This window comes from Guillardia theta, assembly GCF_000315625.1.
Source record: "Guillardia theta CCMP2712 unplaced genomic scaffold GUITHscaffold_52, whole genome shotgun sequence".
Taxonomy (NCBI): domain Eukaryota; class Cryptophyceae; order Pyrenomonadales; family Geminigeraceae; genus Guillardia; species Guillardia theta.
The window spans coordinates 248,206-262,958 of NW_005434622.1; the positions used below are offsets into that span (position 1 = coordinate 248,206).

A 14,753-nucleotide genomic window follows, 5' to 3' on the forward strand; every position below is an offset into this window, starting at 1 on the left:
TTTTCAACAGTTTCCCCGGCCGTGGGCCGGGAGGTTAGTTCGCTATGGGGGCAGGGTCTAGCAGGCGCAACAATGGCGGCGGGAAAGAGAAGAAGGCGGGAAGAGAAGGAGAACAGAAGGACTCTAGTGATGCGAACAAGGATGCTCAGGGAGGGAGTGGGAAGGAGGAGCAGGAGGGGAGGGAGCAGGAGGGATTCAAGAGCGCTGAGAAGCTCGCGGTTTCGGGTCTTGCGAAGTCCGAATCAGCGGTGCGGCCGAACGAGGATGCGGAGCCATCTCACCATCAAGTTGCCCACCCAGCAGGAATTGAGCATGTAAAGAGAGAGAGCGTGCATGAGCAGCACAGTGAGATCAGCAACGAGCCTGCTCCGAGGACCTCCACAGAGAAACGAAGGAGCTCGCGCGAGTCCGGACGTCACCAGAGCATGTTCGGCTTCTCCTGGATGTCGCTGTCCCGCCATTCCTCACTCAGCTCAGCTCAAGGAGCAGATGAAGGAGCAGGTGGATCGGATCCTCATGCTGTCGACGATGGCGGTGAGATGGGGGTCGACAGGGCAGGTTCGGCCCGATCCTCTCAGCGATTGAGGCTGATAAGTTTGATTGTGCTGCAGGCGCGCCCGAAAGTTTCAGAGACATGCATGGTCTGTGATATAGGGGGGAGGGAAGGAGGAAGAGAGAGAGGGAGGGAGGGAGGGGGAGAGAGAGGGAGGGAGGGAGGGAGGAGGAGCAGAGAGTCTCGTGAACTGCAGTAGGGAGCAAGGTTTTACGGAATTGACGGCTGGCTGGCTGCAGGTAGAGGCACCGCCCCCATGGCAACTGACGGAAGGCGAGAGGTGAGGAAGCAGCTTTTCTCCTGCCTTGTGCTGACGCCATCGCCCCGAAGGCTCGAGCCAAGTCGCGTCTGTCCAGCACGACAGACTCCATGCAGGTGAAGAGCAGCCAAGAAACCCACGGGCATGTGGAGGAGGAGGCGATGTGGGAGGAAGAAGCTGAGCCCTTGAGCAACGAGTGCTGCTTCACGATCAACCTCTCCCAAGGCTGGGAGGAGATGCTCGCGGAGCAGACGGCAGGGACGTGGAGGAGCCGTCTGTCGAGATGTATGGAGTTGGATGAGGGCGTGTTCGACTCGATCACGTTAGATCGTCTTGCTGTGCGAGTGACTATGGTTGCTCCCGAGCCATACTCGCTCTTTCATCGCGCTCTGCTCATGTTGATCAACCGCATGCTCCGCAACGACCTCCCCGAGACGGACCTGCTCAGGGCCGCGCTGAGCTTCTCCGTCCAGCGCCTCCCTCCCATCAACAGCTTCGATCCGGTTCCCTCCCATCGCAGCGCGGGGAGGAGGAAGAGGAAGTTCTGGGTCTACATCAGCCTGAATGTTGAGAACGAGAAGAACCTCCTTGGCAACGAGTTCGTCGACAAGCACCTGATCCCTGCCCTCTCTTGCAGGCTTCCGCTTGTGGACCTTGTGGTTTGCAACCCAAGGGGTGGACGAGGGGACCGTGGGAGAGCGGAGGAGGAGCTTCACTCTATCTTTGACCCCTCCTATTCGGCACACCGGACGACGAGGAGACGGTCCCCATCTTCCTTGCGCTGAGGGCAGACCACTATGGCTGCATCCCGAAGGAGGAGGATTGTGTGGAGGACCCGTTCTGTCTCCTCTTCCAAGACAAGATATCTGTGCAAGAGGCCGAGTTGAGATGTGCACTTGCGACTTGGACCAGCAGGGCAAGGTTCCTCGCCTTGTACTGCTGCAAGCATCGATACTCTCCGCACGTCTCCCACTCTGGGTCTGCCAGTAAGCCCTGCCATGCCGCTGTCGAGTAGCTAGCTGACCAGCCTGTGCCAGGCCCGCATGCGGCTCTGCTGGAGCAGGAGATGAGGAGGTACAAGAGCTTCCTCCACGCGCAGAGGTCACTGTGTTTGTGCAACCTCTCCGAGGACGAGAAGACTTCGCTTGTCCTCCGATCCATCGTTGATGAACTGCAAGTAAGCTCCTTTCTGCCCATAGTGCATGCTGCTCTATCCCTCTCCTGTCCGCTGCCCCCTTCTCACTATGCACTCGTTTGGGCTCTTCTCATCTCACCCTGATCTTCTTTCTCCTCATGTTTCTCTTGATCCTCCTATCTGTTTTTGCCCTGCACTCCCTCCCTCCTTCATCATCAGAAATTTCTCTTGGCATCTCTCTATTTCTCTTGCTCTCTCCTCACCCATTACGCAGGAAATCATCGAGCAGTCTTCAAACGACCCAGACCCCTCACTGACCTCACCCCAACAACCTCCACATCCACAAACTCCCTCCCAGCGCTCCTCCAACGTCATCCCTTGCGAGCCCCGGGTTGACTTCCCCTTAAACATCCAAGAAGCAGCGCACCGCAACTTTGCCGACAGTATGTGTCGCCAGGGCCCTCCGAACAGACCTGTCCTGCAGCAGCTGCTGAACGCGGTGAGGAAGGGGGAGGAGAGGATTCTGGTTACGGGGCCCGCGGGGTCGGGCAAGACGACCATCCTATCGAGATTTTCCCGGAAGATCTCGCAAGTTCTGAAGGATTCGACCGTCATTGAGCACTACGACGAAGCGTACGGCATGCAAGACAGGTAGCCGAGCGCTGTGCCATGGTACCTCGTGATGTCCTCCTTCTCCCTCCTCCCCCGCAGGTATGTCTCCATGCTCCGAAGGTTCTGCGGGTCACTCGGGCGGCTGCTGGGAGAGCAGGTGGAGGAGACTCAAGATGCGCTCCTGGGCAACCAGCTCAACTGGCTGCTGAGGAAGGTCAGTGGAGGCTGCAAGGAGGCTCGGCAGTGATCGGCCATGCTCAAAGATCGTCAAGGGAAGATCAAGACGCGTCGTCGTGATCCTGGACGTCAACGTAGGCGAACAGGGCACTAGTCCTGACTGTCTGTCCTGGTAGAAATTCTCCTGCTCTTGTTATTGCCATCGGCGTAAGGGGAGGTGTAGGGTACCGTCAGAGAGGATCAAGGGCCTCTGCATCCTGCTGACTTCAAGGAGGTCGGGCACGGACGTCAGGCTCTCTCTCTCCAACCCCGCGCTGCTCGAGGTCAAGATCAAGGGTGTTGAGAGCACAGTGAGAGTCTTGATGCAAGCATGTCGACCTGACCTGACGGAGCCGGTCAGGAGCAGGCGATGGAGATAGTGGAGAGGAGCTTGAGGACCAAGTCTCTTCACCATGTTGGTTACTTCCCTCCCATTCTGCTTGAGGGGTGGGGGAGGGGGACTGACGTTAACGTTAGGCTGGAGTCCTCGAGGAGTTCTGCGAAGCCGTGTGGCAAGCGCGCATGCCCTGCCAGCCAGGATGGATCGCTCATTGCTGCCAGCTCGTTCGATTCGTTGCCATCCTCCTCCGGGTGAAGAACCTTTCCCTCACAGCTGCTGCCCTCCAACCCGAGAGGAGGAGGACATGGGACGAGACCTTGCAAGGATCCCTCCAGCTCCTCTCCAGCGCCCTCCGGGCCCAGGGCCAGCCGCTGCACTTGCCTGTCTCCCGCCTCTTGAGGGAGGAGACGAGGTTGGATCTGGACTTGTTCCAGGCCTTCCTCGCTCTCTGCTTGCAGACGTCTTGCGGGGTGAACGACAACGTCCTCACGCCTTCCCTTGGGATCCCCTCCGTTGCCGGCCCATCAACGTTGTCCCTTCCTCTCCTCCTCCTCCCTCCACTGACGTACCGTCCTCCCCGCAGGCTGCAAGAGGGCCGTGCTGCATGTTCCTGGGCACAGTTCGCACTGATTGGCACATGCGCATCTCCCTTCTTGCAGCAGAGAGGGACTGCGCAGGTTGACGGCCTGCGGGTCAGCAACGATAGCACGTTGAGTTTCTTACAATCATGGTGGATGGCAGAGAATTTCTCCCTGAGGTGATATTCTTGCTAGGTTGCTCCATCTGCCGTCTGACCTCATGGATCAAGTCAAGCTCAGTCATCGTCGGTCCTTGATCCAGTCGCTGTCTCCTCTCATGTTGGACTCCTCCCTCCCCTCATCCTCCTCCTTTGCTGCACTTGTTCTCCTTCCTCCCCTCCGCTTTTCTCTTCTCCTCTTTCCCCTCCCCCTCTTCCGTCTTCTCCTCTTTTCCATTTTCCTCTTTCCTCTTCTTTCTTTCTTCTCCTTTTTACGCTCCCTCTCTCATTGTCTCACTTCTCTTCTGCTGTACCACCTTGTCCTTCCTCAACTTCTATCCTCTCCCTTCCTGCACGATCGTGACATCCCTTTCTCACCTCCTTGCTCCCATACTCCCATTCCTTTCTATCTCTTCTCCTCCTCTCCTCCTGTCCTCCTCTCCTCCTCTCCTCCTCTCCTCACATCTTCCATTCAGGATGATCGACTGGGACTCGCTCCCCTTGTCCCACCTCGCATGGCGCTCAGACATTCTCTTTGCTCTCAACTGGCTACCGCGCAAGATGCTGGAGGACAGGCAAGTTGAAGACTGCGCAGAGGTAAGAGCGGAATGAATGAATGCGATGAGAACGATTCTTCTTGGGATTGCTCTCCGCCTCTTTTCCTCTCCTCCTCTCCTCCTCTCCCCCACTCCTCCACTTCTCCTCTCCTCCTACCACCACCCTTTTCACTCCTCTCGTCTCTCTCCCTCTGCTCAGTTTTCTCTCCTCACTCTGCTCTTCTCTACAGCTCTTGATGGACTGGAACATTCTTGTTGCTCACATCCTCGGGGGACTGAGCGTCGTCTACATCTCGGAGCTGGAGGAGTGTATTGAAGCGTTCGACAGCGAGGGAGGAGGTTTGTGAGCAGAGTTGTTGTTGTACTTTGACATGAATGATGATGAAGCCGGACAAGTGATGAATGACGATGATGATGATGATGATGATGATGATGATGATGATGATGATGATGATGATGATGATGATGATGATGATGATGATGATGATGATGATGATGATGATGATGATGATGATGATGATGATGATGATGATGATGTTGATGATGATGATGACCTATTTTCATCGGCCTTTCTTATCTTCCTGGCATCAGAGGCGCTGACTCCCATCTTTCTTTCCAGACAGCTCAGAGGCATCACAACATCTCGACCGCAGCTTGCTGTTGTTGACCAAATGCAAACTCATCAGAAACATATACCACAAGATCCGCAATGTGAAGGCTACACAAGAAGTTTTCCTCCTGACCCAGGTCTACCACGAGCTTCAATCATTACAAGCCCTCCAACCCCTCGGCTCATCACTGGGGAAGCGTTCCAGTGACAAGGTGGAGAAGGAAGGAGACGGGGAGGAGCAGGAGAGCGAGCGGGAGCAGCAGCAGGGAGACGGGAGGCAGCAGTATCCGAGATCGGCCTTCGTCTCAGCAGAGGCGTCAAGGATTGAAGTGACGGACAGGGCAGATGGTAAGGAAGGGGGGTCGACGGGGATGGAGAACTTTGCCTTCACTCACGTAACGTTTGCCCCCAACGGCTCCTCCTTGATCAGCATCTCCGGCTATGACGGGAGGGTGCGGCTGTTCGACTTGGCGAGGAGAGAGAAGATGGACGAGATTGCAGGGCACGCGTCCACAGTCAACATGAGCTCCTTCGATTCTGCTGGGTCCCTGCTTGCCTGCGCCGCTGACGACGGCTCCCTATCCGTGTGGCAGTTAGGGAGCAGGGGGGGGGACAAGGCCAGGATGGTGGCGAGGTGCCGGTCGAGGGAGCAGGGAGACAGGGATGGACACGAGGACTCTGTTGGGAGATGCTTGTTCCATCCTGACGGCAAGCTGATCATCTCCTCTTCCGACGATCTGAGCATCAAGATTTGGACCTTCTCCTCCTCCACCACTTCCTCCTTCGCCAAGGTTGTCTTCTCTCTTGCTCCACAGGCTGGGTGTATCACCCTCCTATGTTGCTCCCTCCTTCGCCCCGTCCTCCTCTCCGGGGATGAGGAAGGAGTCTTGGATCTGTGGGACATTTCCGTGCTCTACCAGTCCAACGGTAGCCTGCAGGTCAAGGGGACCAACGTGTGGAAGAGGAGGGAGAGGGAGGAGGCAGCTTTGTGCGGCTCCTTCTCCCCTGATGGCGAGTGCTTCCTGGTCGGGCATGCTGACGGCTACCTGCTCCTCGTGTCCTCCTCTTCCTTCGACGTCCTGTCGCTCCTCCTCCTCGACGTGGTCCCTCAGTCCCTCTCCTTCTCCTCTCAGTCCTCCGCCTCCACCGCTCCCTTCCTGTGGCTGGTCTCCGACTCTGCCTGCGTGCTGGCGGTGGACTTGAAGGAAGAGGAGGAGATAGCTCGATTTCAGCTAGAGTCGACGGCTGGAGGATCGAGCATGGCGCTGCTCCCGGGCCCAGAGATGACGTGCATGTGCGCGAGAGGAGATGGCGAGCTGTTCAAGCTCAAGCTGATCGACTCCGGGAGGAGAGGGCAAGGCAGAAGACTTCACACTCGGGGCGAGGAGGAGGAGGAAGAGGAGGACGAGGACGAGGACGAGGAAGAGGAGGAGAAGGAGAAGGAGCTTCGAGACAGGGAGAGCGGGAACAGCGTTGTGAGGATAGCAGGAGAGAACGTGGTCGGCGGATGCAAGCTCCTACATCTCCACTCGGGTCCTGAGTTCATCCGCCTTGAGCGGATCGGGCAGTGCGGGCGATCAGCGTCAGTGAAGTTCTTCCTGTCAGCTCCTGACATCGAGTCGCGCGAGCATGTGAACCTGAGCGGGTCGGTGGAGTGGAAGGAGGGAGAGGGAGAGGACAAGCTCCTGTGGTTCGCTGTTGACGATCCGACGAGCTGTCAGGAGGCCACTGTCTTCACGCAGGATGAAGGAGGAGGAGGAGAGGAGGAAACGGCAGGAAGAGAAGATGGTGGTGAAGGAGGAGGAGAGCTGAAGTGTATCACTGCCAAGGTAAGCTTTCTCCAGCCCCTCCACCTCCTGACACTTGACACCTTTAAGATCGTGAAGAGGGGAGCGAGGCAGAGGGTCCAAGGGCGAACGATCCCTCTGCAGATGTACAGCGAGGAGGAAGAGGAGAGGTGGGGCTACGTGGAGAAGCGAGTCGTCCTCCTCGACCTCTCCGTGGTCGAACAGCAGCTGCAAGCTGTCTCCCCGTGCTTACCTGACGTGCTGGAGGGCCTCAGGCGTTTCACATCCGCCCATGTTGCCAAGGCTGCCGATCACAACGCGCTCGCTGTCCTCTTCCTCTCCCACCGCAGGCCGCAGGATCTCTTCCCGCCCCACGAGCAGCTCCCCGACCTCCTCCTCCTCGTCGCTGAGGGAGGGGGCGCCATCAACATGCGCGCAGCGACGACTGTGCTGATTGAGCCAGAAGACGCGAACTACTACTTCTTCCTGCAGACTGGCTACCTCCCTCCCTCCCTCGTCCTCCTGCTGCCTGGGGAGACCATGCAGCTGGAGCTTGTAGCTGCGGAGGGAGGATGCGAACTAGATGAGGGCGCGAGGACAATGAAGTTGAAGCTGGTTGAGGACGAGAGGTGGATCGAAGAGTACGAGCACGAGCACGAGCACGAGCACGAGCACGAGGCAAAAACTGCGAGGAGGATTCAGAAGGAGGACGTGGGTGACTTTGCTCTGTCCTCCCCTCCTGACTTTGCTGCAGGTGTCACTTGCTGCTGCCTTCGTTCACACGACCCATGAGCTCGAGGCGATCAACGGGTGGAGGACGAGGATGGAGGAGGAGATGAGTCGAGCTGAGAGGAGGGGAGAAGAGAGGAGGAAGCTGCAGGAGAAGATCGATCGGGTGCTATGGCTGCGCAAGATGGAGCGGATGGTCGAGGTCAAGGCGAGGATCCTGAAGAGCATGCAGACGAGGAGGATGAGGAGGGAGGAGAAGAGGGAGGAGGCAGGTGCGGGAGGAGCAGGAGAAACAGGAGCAGGAGCAGGAGGAGTGGGAGCAGGAGTGGAGGAGCAGGAGTTGCAGCAGCAGGATGCTTCTGTGGTCATGTCGTCTACTGCGATCAAGGTCAGCAGCAGGAGGGTAGAGGAAGAGGAGATGAACGTGACCACAGGAAGCGGCGCGGACAAGCGGCAAGGAGGAGGAGGCGAAAGGTGCAGGAGAGAATGGAGCAATTATCCCTGCTACCCACCCTGCCTCTGAAGGAGCTCTTGGCAAGGATGTTGGGGTCGACCGGGGAGGAGAGGAGGACGAGGGAGCAGAGGAGGGAGAAGCGAGGCTGTGGAAGGGAGCGATGCCGGAGGGGCAAGAGGAGGAGGATGGAGAGGACAAGCTGTTCGAGGCCAACGACGTCTCCATCTCCTTCAAGAGGGTTCCCTCCACCTCCAAGCAGCTCGCCGACAGGATAGAGGCAGAGCTGATGAATCGATTCCCGTGGAGGAGGACGAGAAAGGACCTCGAGGTTGATTGCTCTTCCCTCCTCCCTCTCCCCTCTGCCGTCTCCCCTCTCCCCTCTCCCTCTGCCGTCTCCCCTCTCCCCTCTCCCGTCTCCCCTCTCTCAACTCCCTTCCTCCAGCCTCCTCATCCTCCTTCTGGTTTCACTCTCTCAATCGCCGTTTGACCTCTCCTCTCCTTCTCCTCACGTTTTTCGCACTTTGCCTGCTCCTGCTCCTGCTCCTGCTCCTGCTCCTGCTCCTGCTCCTGCTCCTGCTCTGCTCTGCTCTGCTCTGCTCCTGCTCCTGCTCCTGCTCCTGCTCCTGCTCCTGCTCCTGCTCCCTCCTGCTCCTGCTCCTGCTCCTGCTCCTGCTCCTTCTCCTTCTCCTGCTCCTGCTCCTGCTCCTGCTCCTGCTCCTGCTCCTGCTCCTGCTCCTGCTCCTGCTCCTGCTCCTGCTCCTGCTCCTGCTCCTGCTCCTGCTCCCCTCCTGCTCCTGCTCCTGCTCCTGCTCCTGCTCCTTCTCCTTCTCCTTCTCCTGCTCCTGCTCCTGCTCCTGCTCCTGCTCCTGCTCCTGCTCCTGCTGCGGATGATGATCACTCACTCTCCCTCAGCCAGGCTTCAGCCGCCAACCTCGTCCTCCTCTCGCTCAAGACTTCTCCCTGGTCCTCAAAGGATGGGCGAAGGCGCAGGCAGGAGCGGAGGAGAAAAGGAGGAAAGTTCCTGCCATGGTGACCCACCTTGTGGTGCTCTTGATAGCCAGCTGACCTCGTGCTGAAGGACTTCCAAGGGGTGGAGAGCTGGTGGAAGGAGGCGGCGAGGGAAGAGGAGCTAGAGGAGAGTTCGATCAAGATCAGCGGAAGGGATCAGTCGGAGGAGAGGGAGGCGCTAGTGCCGGCTGGTAGATGACAGGAAGCGACGGTGATGAGCGAGGATGGAAGGCTGGACGCAGGAGGTTGTGAGGAGGAACAAAGGGGAGGAAGGTATACAGGAAGGACAGGGGAGTGAAGGGTGTGCGGAGGGGGAGGGAGGGCTGGGGGAAGGACAGGAGGAGAGGAGGGGGATCAGGAGGAGGAGGAGGAGGAGGAGGAGGCGTCGTAGAGTTTCAAGTCTATTAAGAGGAAGAAGATGTCATGGGTACACTCAGATCGCACGCGAGGAAGAGGGGCGTTGCTGTTGCCCTTCCTCCTCCCCTAGCATCCCATGAGAGCCTTCTCCTCGGGGGAGGGCCCAACGCTACAGGAGGGGACGCAGACTGGGCTGTGGGGGGAGATGGTGAAGTCCAGGGAGGACATGGGAAGTTCCGGGTTCATCATCTGGAGATCCTTGAATGCGGTCCTGAACCTGCAGGAGACTGTCCTTGCCGCCTCCTCGTTGTCTGTAGAGTACATAGTCCCCACCCACAAGGCGACCTTCTGGAAGGGAGAGACGGAGCTTGCGAGGACGGAGCGATCGCTGATGACCGGTACGCTGTTCGTCGAGTTCCGCTCGCAGTCCAGGTAGTCCTCGCAGAAGGTCCCAAGGTTAAGACGCGAGTCGGCGTTGAGAGTCCATACCCTCATCCAGTTGGTCTTGAGCCCGAAGGTCCCCAGCAGCTCCCCCAGCACGTTCTCCTTGCTCACGCAGTACCGGCACTTCTCCACCAGCACGTTCACGCACACGTCGCTACATCGCCCGGTGCCGCAGTCTGCGTCCACCGCGCAGTTCTTGTTCCCGTCCTCCCTGCAGATCCCCTTGGACGAGAAGCTCAGGCTCGTGCTCCCCACAGCGAAGCATGCCGTCACCAGACGCCCCTCCGACCCTCTTGCGGGCTTGAAGAGGAAGGTGGAGGTGGAGCCTGACTGCACTGTCTCCAGCACAACATTATGCGACGTTGCGTTCTCCCATATCACGCTTCCTTGTGCCGAGTAGTCAGCAAGCTGAAGGATCGGTGTGAGGTCCAGCGACAGGGTGCATCCTACTAGCGCCTGCAGCGGCTCCGTCGACTTGACCATCCAGTCAACCAGCGATCCCGCCCACTCGAACTTGAGCTGCACGAGCTCCAGCTCGACGCAGTACCTCTCGCCGTTCCACCCCCTGGACGAGGCGTCGGGCAGCCTCCCGGCGCACGCCGTCGAGTCGTCGGTTGCCACCGCGCACAGCCTGAACTTCTTGCCCATGTCAGCGTTGTCGGGAGTCCAGGTGATCTTTCTCTGCGCTACGTTGCAGCTCGAGTGGCAGAGGGAGTCGCAGGTCGAGCAAAAGGTGGTGGTGGAGGGAGACGGAGCAACGCACGTCGACCTCTCCACCGACACCCCCGTGGGCGGCAGGCCCGGGTTGTCAAGGATTAGGATCTGCACGTGGTCCTCCGGGTTGGGGTCCATGGCCCTCAAGTTCAGCTCCACCTTGAAGCCGACAGGAATCTGCAGCCTCGCCCGCACGTGCAACCCCTCGGTGAAGTCATAGTCGAACATGGAGGGCTCGGTGAAGGGAGAGCATGGGTAGGTGATGGTGGTACCCAACCGCACTGGCAAGCAACCCTCAGGGCTGGTAACGAACACGGGAGGGGCTTGTGGCATGATGTTCCAGCACTGTGTTGTCACGTAGCTCCCAAGGTTGTGGAAGTACAAGTTCTCGTACTCCCTGTTGGCCCATCGGCGATAGCGGAAACGGCTGTTGTCATAGGCATGCGCACAGACTGTCCTCTTTGTGTTCAGAATCAGTGCCCTCCGCGTCATCCCAGTCAAGCTGTGGTTGTCGAACAGCACAGCGCTGCCTCCCTTCTCGTCGAGCTTGAACAAGATGGTCTGGCTCGCACGGTTGCTTGCGCTGAAGCTGACGTTGGGGGACAGTGAGGCGTTGATGGAGCTGTCCAGGGAAGCGTTGTACAGAACTCTTGCTACGATCTGGTTCATGTTGTCCCCCGACCTGCCAGCGTTGAAAGCTCCGAACTTCCCACAGCCGTTGGCAGGTCCAGCAAGGTCTGAGAAGAAGGACCCAGGCCCAGGAGACGCATCGTCGACAAAGATTCGCACCTGCTCGCCAGCATCGCTGTCAGACGCGATCAAGTTCAGTCCTAGAGGCGCCCCGAGGCAGGCCGGGTATGGCACGTTGCCCGGGCCCTGGAGGGAAGAGCCTGGCGATTCAAAGACAGGAGAGTGACCGATGATGTTCATACGGAAGCAAATAGGTTTCGATACGCACGTGCCAGGCGAATACGTGGCGACGGCCACATAACAGAAGACATACGACTTTCCAATGTCAGCCGTTGTCAAGGTGGGCAAGCAGTTCAACGTTGACGGAGGAATGTAAGTGCATCGTCCCTCGCAGGCAGGAAAGTCTGATTCTGTTTTGAGAGCGCAGGCAACACAGTAGCCATCGGCTGGCTGAATGCTGAGCGAAGATCCGGTAGTAGTCGTGACGTTGGCTTGCAGTTTGACAAGGCAGTCTGCGTGAGAGTTGTCATTCCATATGCAGTCTGCTTTAGAGGGAGAGTAGCTTGTCAAGAATGGAATTTGGGATGCTGTACATGCTGTCTGGTCATCGATGTATATAATAGCTTCTGTGGAGCTGCTCCCGGAGTTGCCAACAGCATAAGAGATTTGGTTGTCGCTCGGTTCGAGGTCGACGAAGGGAAGGTCTGTCGCTGTAAACCTTACCTTTGACACACCACTGGGAATGGAGCTGAGCGTGAAGTTCCAGGCGGCCTCTGAGGTAGAGAAAGTCCTTACATTGCCACCATTCACGTTATCTGCAACCTTCACAAAATGCCCGTCCATGTCAGTCACGTGCAGCGTTACGTACGAAGGGCCAGCGCTGCTCCGGACGATCCTCCATGGCAAGCTGAAGTAAGCCGAGTAGAAGTTTTTGATGCTGCTGGCCGAGCAGCTCTGCGGGTTTGTGCTGGGACAGCTCTTGCAACACAAGACGATGTTCGAATTGAGTGTGTCACTACCCAGATCGACGGTAATGACCCCACTTGTCGCTTCGTCCGGGACGTTGTTCACTGATGCGTACCAAGAGAACTCCTGATTCGTCTTGCCAATCAACTTTCCGTTGATCGCAGATTCCGAACCGTTAGCAGGCTTCAGACTGGAGGGTTGGTACGTCACAGTATAGGCGAAGGATCCACTGCAGTTTTTCGACCATGCCCCGTTCACAACAAGACTCAACTGACGGCTCGAGTCGGTAGAAAATCGCCACGACAAGCCTGCTCCTATCCATGAGCAGGCGCCATCGCAGTGTGAAGCAGAAGCCACCAGGAGGGCGAACAAGAGAGCCTGGCTCGCCATGGAAAACGTCATCCTCCTTCCTCGCTTCTCTGCCTCTGCCTCTCTATCTATCTCTGTCTCTGCTGCTATCTGTCTCCTCTTATCCTCTCATCTCATCCCTCCCTGCCGCCTGAGGCTTGGCGACGCCATTTCGCTGACTTTCTCCGTGCATTGCCCCTCCGCTGAAGAGCTACCAGCTTTGCAGCCACCCACCCCTCAATGTCCTCTCAAAAACACCAACCTACCCTCAGTATTGCACATCCGATTTTGACCCCCTCTTGGAAGTACCCCAATTCCATCGGGTGAAAGCAGTACCAATACCCCCTCACGAACTACGTCAGGATGTCCAGGGGGACCCCCCACCCACCCTATTTGAACCCACCCGGGACTCTCTCACACTTCAAGTTGTCAAGGTCATGGTACAAAATATCTGAGGCGGACCTGAGCTCGGACTCCGGGCCGACCGGGCCGCAGCCCGGCGGCTTCCGACTGACTGAGTCAATTATAATGGCTAATATCTGGTAGTACCAGCAGATGATTTAAAGTTTTAAAAAGGTCCTCACTTCGTACTAATATCATTACCATGGTACCAGCGAATACAGGCTCAACAGATTTATTTCGATACAAACATGATTCTTTATAAATATATAAGTTGTTACATTTACCTTCAATAAGGTACCGTCAATAAGTTCTATTATTGGTTACAGGTACTGTCAATAAGTTTCCAATATTATCTTTTTGAATCTCGATCGAACTCCTACAACCACCCCCATCCAGTCTCACTACCCTACCTTGTTCCTCCCCCCACCCACCATTCCTCCACCACTCACCCGTACTTTTGATATGCCTTAGGTGGGTTATCGTACAAATAATTGATCCTACCCCTCCCTGGTCATTTCCACTGTCCACCCCAACTCATAAACCCCTAGCCCCCCGCTAGCCCAGGCTTCTCTGCTACATGTCATCACTCCCAACACCCCTACAATTGCCTACATAAGTACCCGTACTTTGGCTGAATCTGTGGGTACCCACCCTGTCCTAACGCTTCAATTGTTCGCCCCACCTTCCAGCCCCTACCCCCCAGGTGAGGGTTTTGACCCTTCAACTGAGGGGTGTCATACGATGGTCCACCCACCCCCTGTTCATTTGTACCACGAGTGTTTAAGTCATATATATTGAGTGATTCTTGCGGTTTTTTTCATGCCGGCGTGAGTCAGGACCCTGCAGCCATGGAGGCTGGCGGCAGGAGGACGAGGAGGACGAGGACAACAGGGAAGAGGAGAGTAGAGGACGAGACGAGGAGAATATGATGGTGTCGACGACGAGGGTGGGATAGTATTCCTGAGCGACAGCCGGAGCAAGAGACCAGATGGGAGGAAAGTGGAGGACGTGGGGGGGGGGGGGGGGGGGGGGAGTAGGCGAGGGTGAACGGGCTTGCTAACCCAACTGAGCATCTTGCATGACTTTGTTAGTATCTCTCTTGCATATCTTCCCCCACACCGCAGCTCCTGCGTTTTGCCTGCACCATATTCCTTCTTTTTGAGCCAAAGCAAACGCAAAGAATGGTTATGGCAACGAATCGCAGTAGACCCTTGAGAGCATAACCAGCTCTGCTTGTCTTGATGCAGTGTGTCACCTGCTGATCATCGAAAGATTCATTCTCTATATCTGACCATGTCTCTGCAGGCTCCTTCAGACTCGTGCTTCCTCTAACCCAGGCTCCATTATCGCGGGGTTCACTGTTGAGGAAATGATGCACGACAAAGGGAAGAAAGCCAAGAAAAAGACGCAGAAGAAGGTTGTATCGTCCCCGGATACACCAGAAAACACCTCTCACATCAGCAAGGATGAGGTGGACGCCGAAGAGTCTTCGTTCGAACAGGATCAAGATCATGCGCCGGACGGCGTGATTTCTCCTCCGCACAAGGAAGTGTTGGAAGAGGATCGCCCGGTCGTCGATCACTCCAAGGAGAATGGCTATGCACCTGAAGCAAGCGACCCAGAAAACAACCAGGACAGCCATGAGACTGCAGTGAAGAACGCCGGGCTAGACACGCCTCCACCCGAGCAGCAGGAGGGTGATGCCGAGGGTATGAATGAGGCAGCCCCTCAAGCGGTGAACGCTCCTCCTATCCCCGAGAACGATGTGCATCCTAACAGCCATCTGGCGGTTACTCATGACGATGCTGTGCTGAATGCTGCAGGGGACGCGGACGT

General features: G+C 57.2%; 2 protein-coding genes across 2 annotated transcripts; one reads left to right on the forward strand and one right to left on the reverse strand.

Annotated features, from left to right (window-relative positions):
• Positions 1-44: 44 nt before the first annotated feature.
• Positions 45-9,195, forward strand: GUITHDRAFT_111483 (hypothetical protein; the record flags this gene model as incomplete). The annotated part of the gene is made up of 21 exons (XM_005829431.1): positions 45-558; positions 612-641; positions 793-833; positions 884-1,487; positions 1,604-1,798; positions 1,850-1,989; positions 2,222-2,598; positions 2,659-2,802; positions 2,913-2,960; positions 3,008-3,086; positions 3,137-3,190; positions 3,253-3,585; positions 3,778-3,872; positions 4,328-4,448; positions 4,639-4,747; positions 5,028-6,847; positions 6,896-7,516; positions 7,560-7,922; positions 7,969-8,316; positions 8,901-9,017; positions 9,067-9,195. 21 exons carry the CDS (start codon positions 45-47, stop codon positions 9,193-9,195), a joined length of 6,282 nt encoding a protein of 2,093 aa, XP_005829488.1.
• Positions 9,196-9,479: 284 nt separating this feature from the next.
• GUITHDRAFT_111484 (hypothetical protein) lies at positions 9,480-12,569 on the reverse strand (the record flags this gene model as incomplete). The annotated part of the gene is made up of 1 exon (XM_005829432.1): positions 9,480-12,569. The coding sequence occupies one exon, from the start codon at positions 12,567-12,569 to the stop codon at positions 9,480-9,482; it is 3,090 nt and encodes a 1,029-aa protein (XP_005829489.1).
• Positions 12,570-14,753: the final 2,184 nt, after the last annotated feature.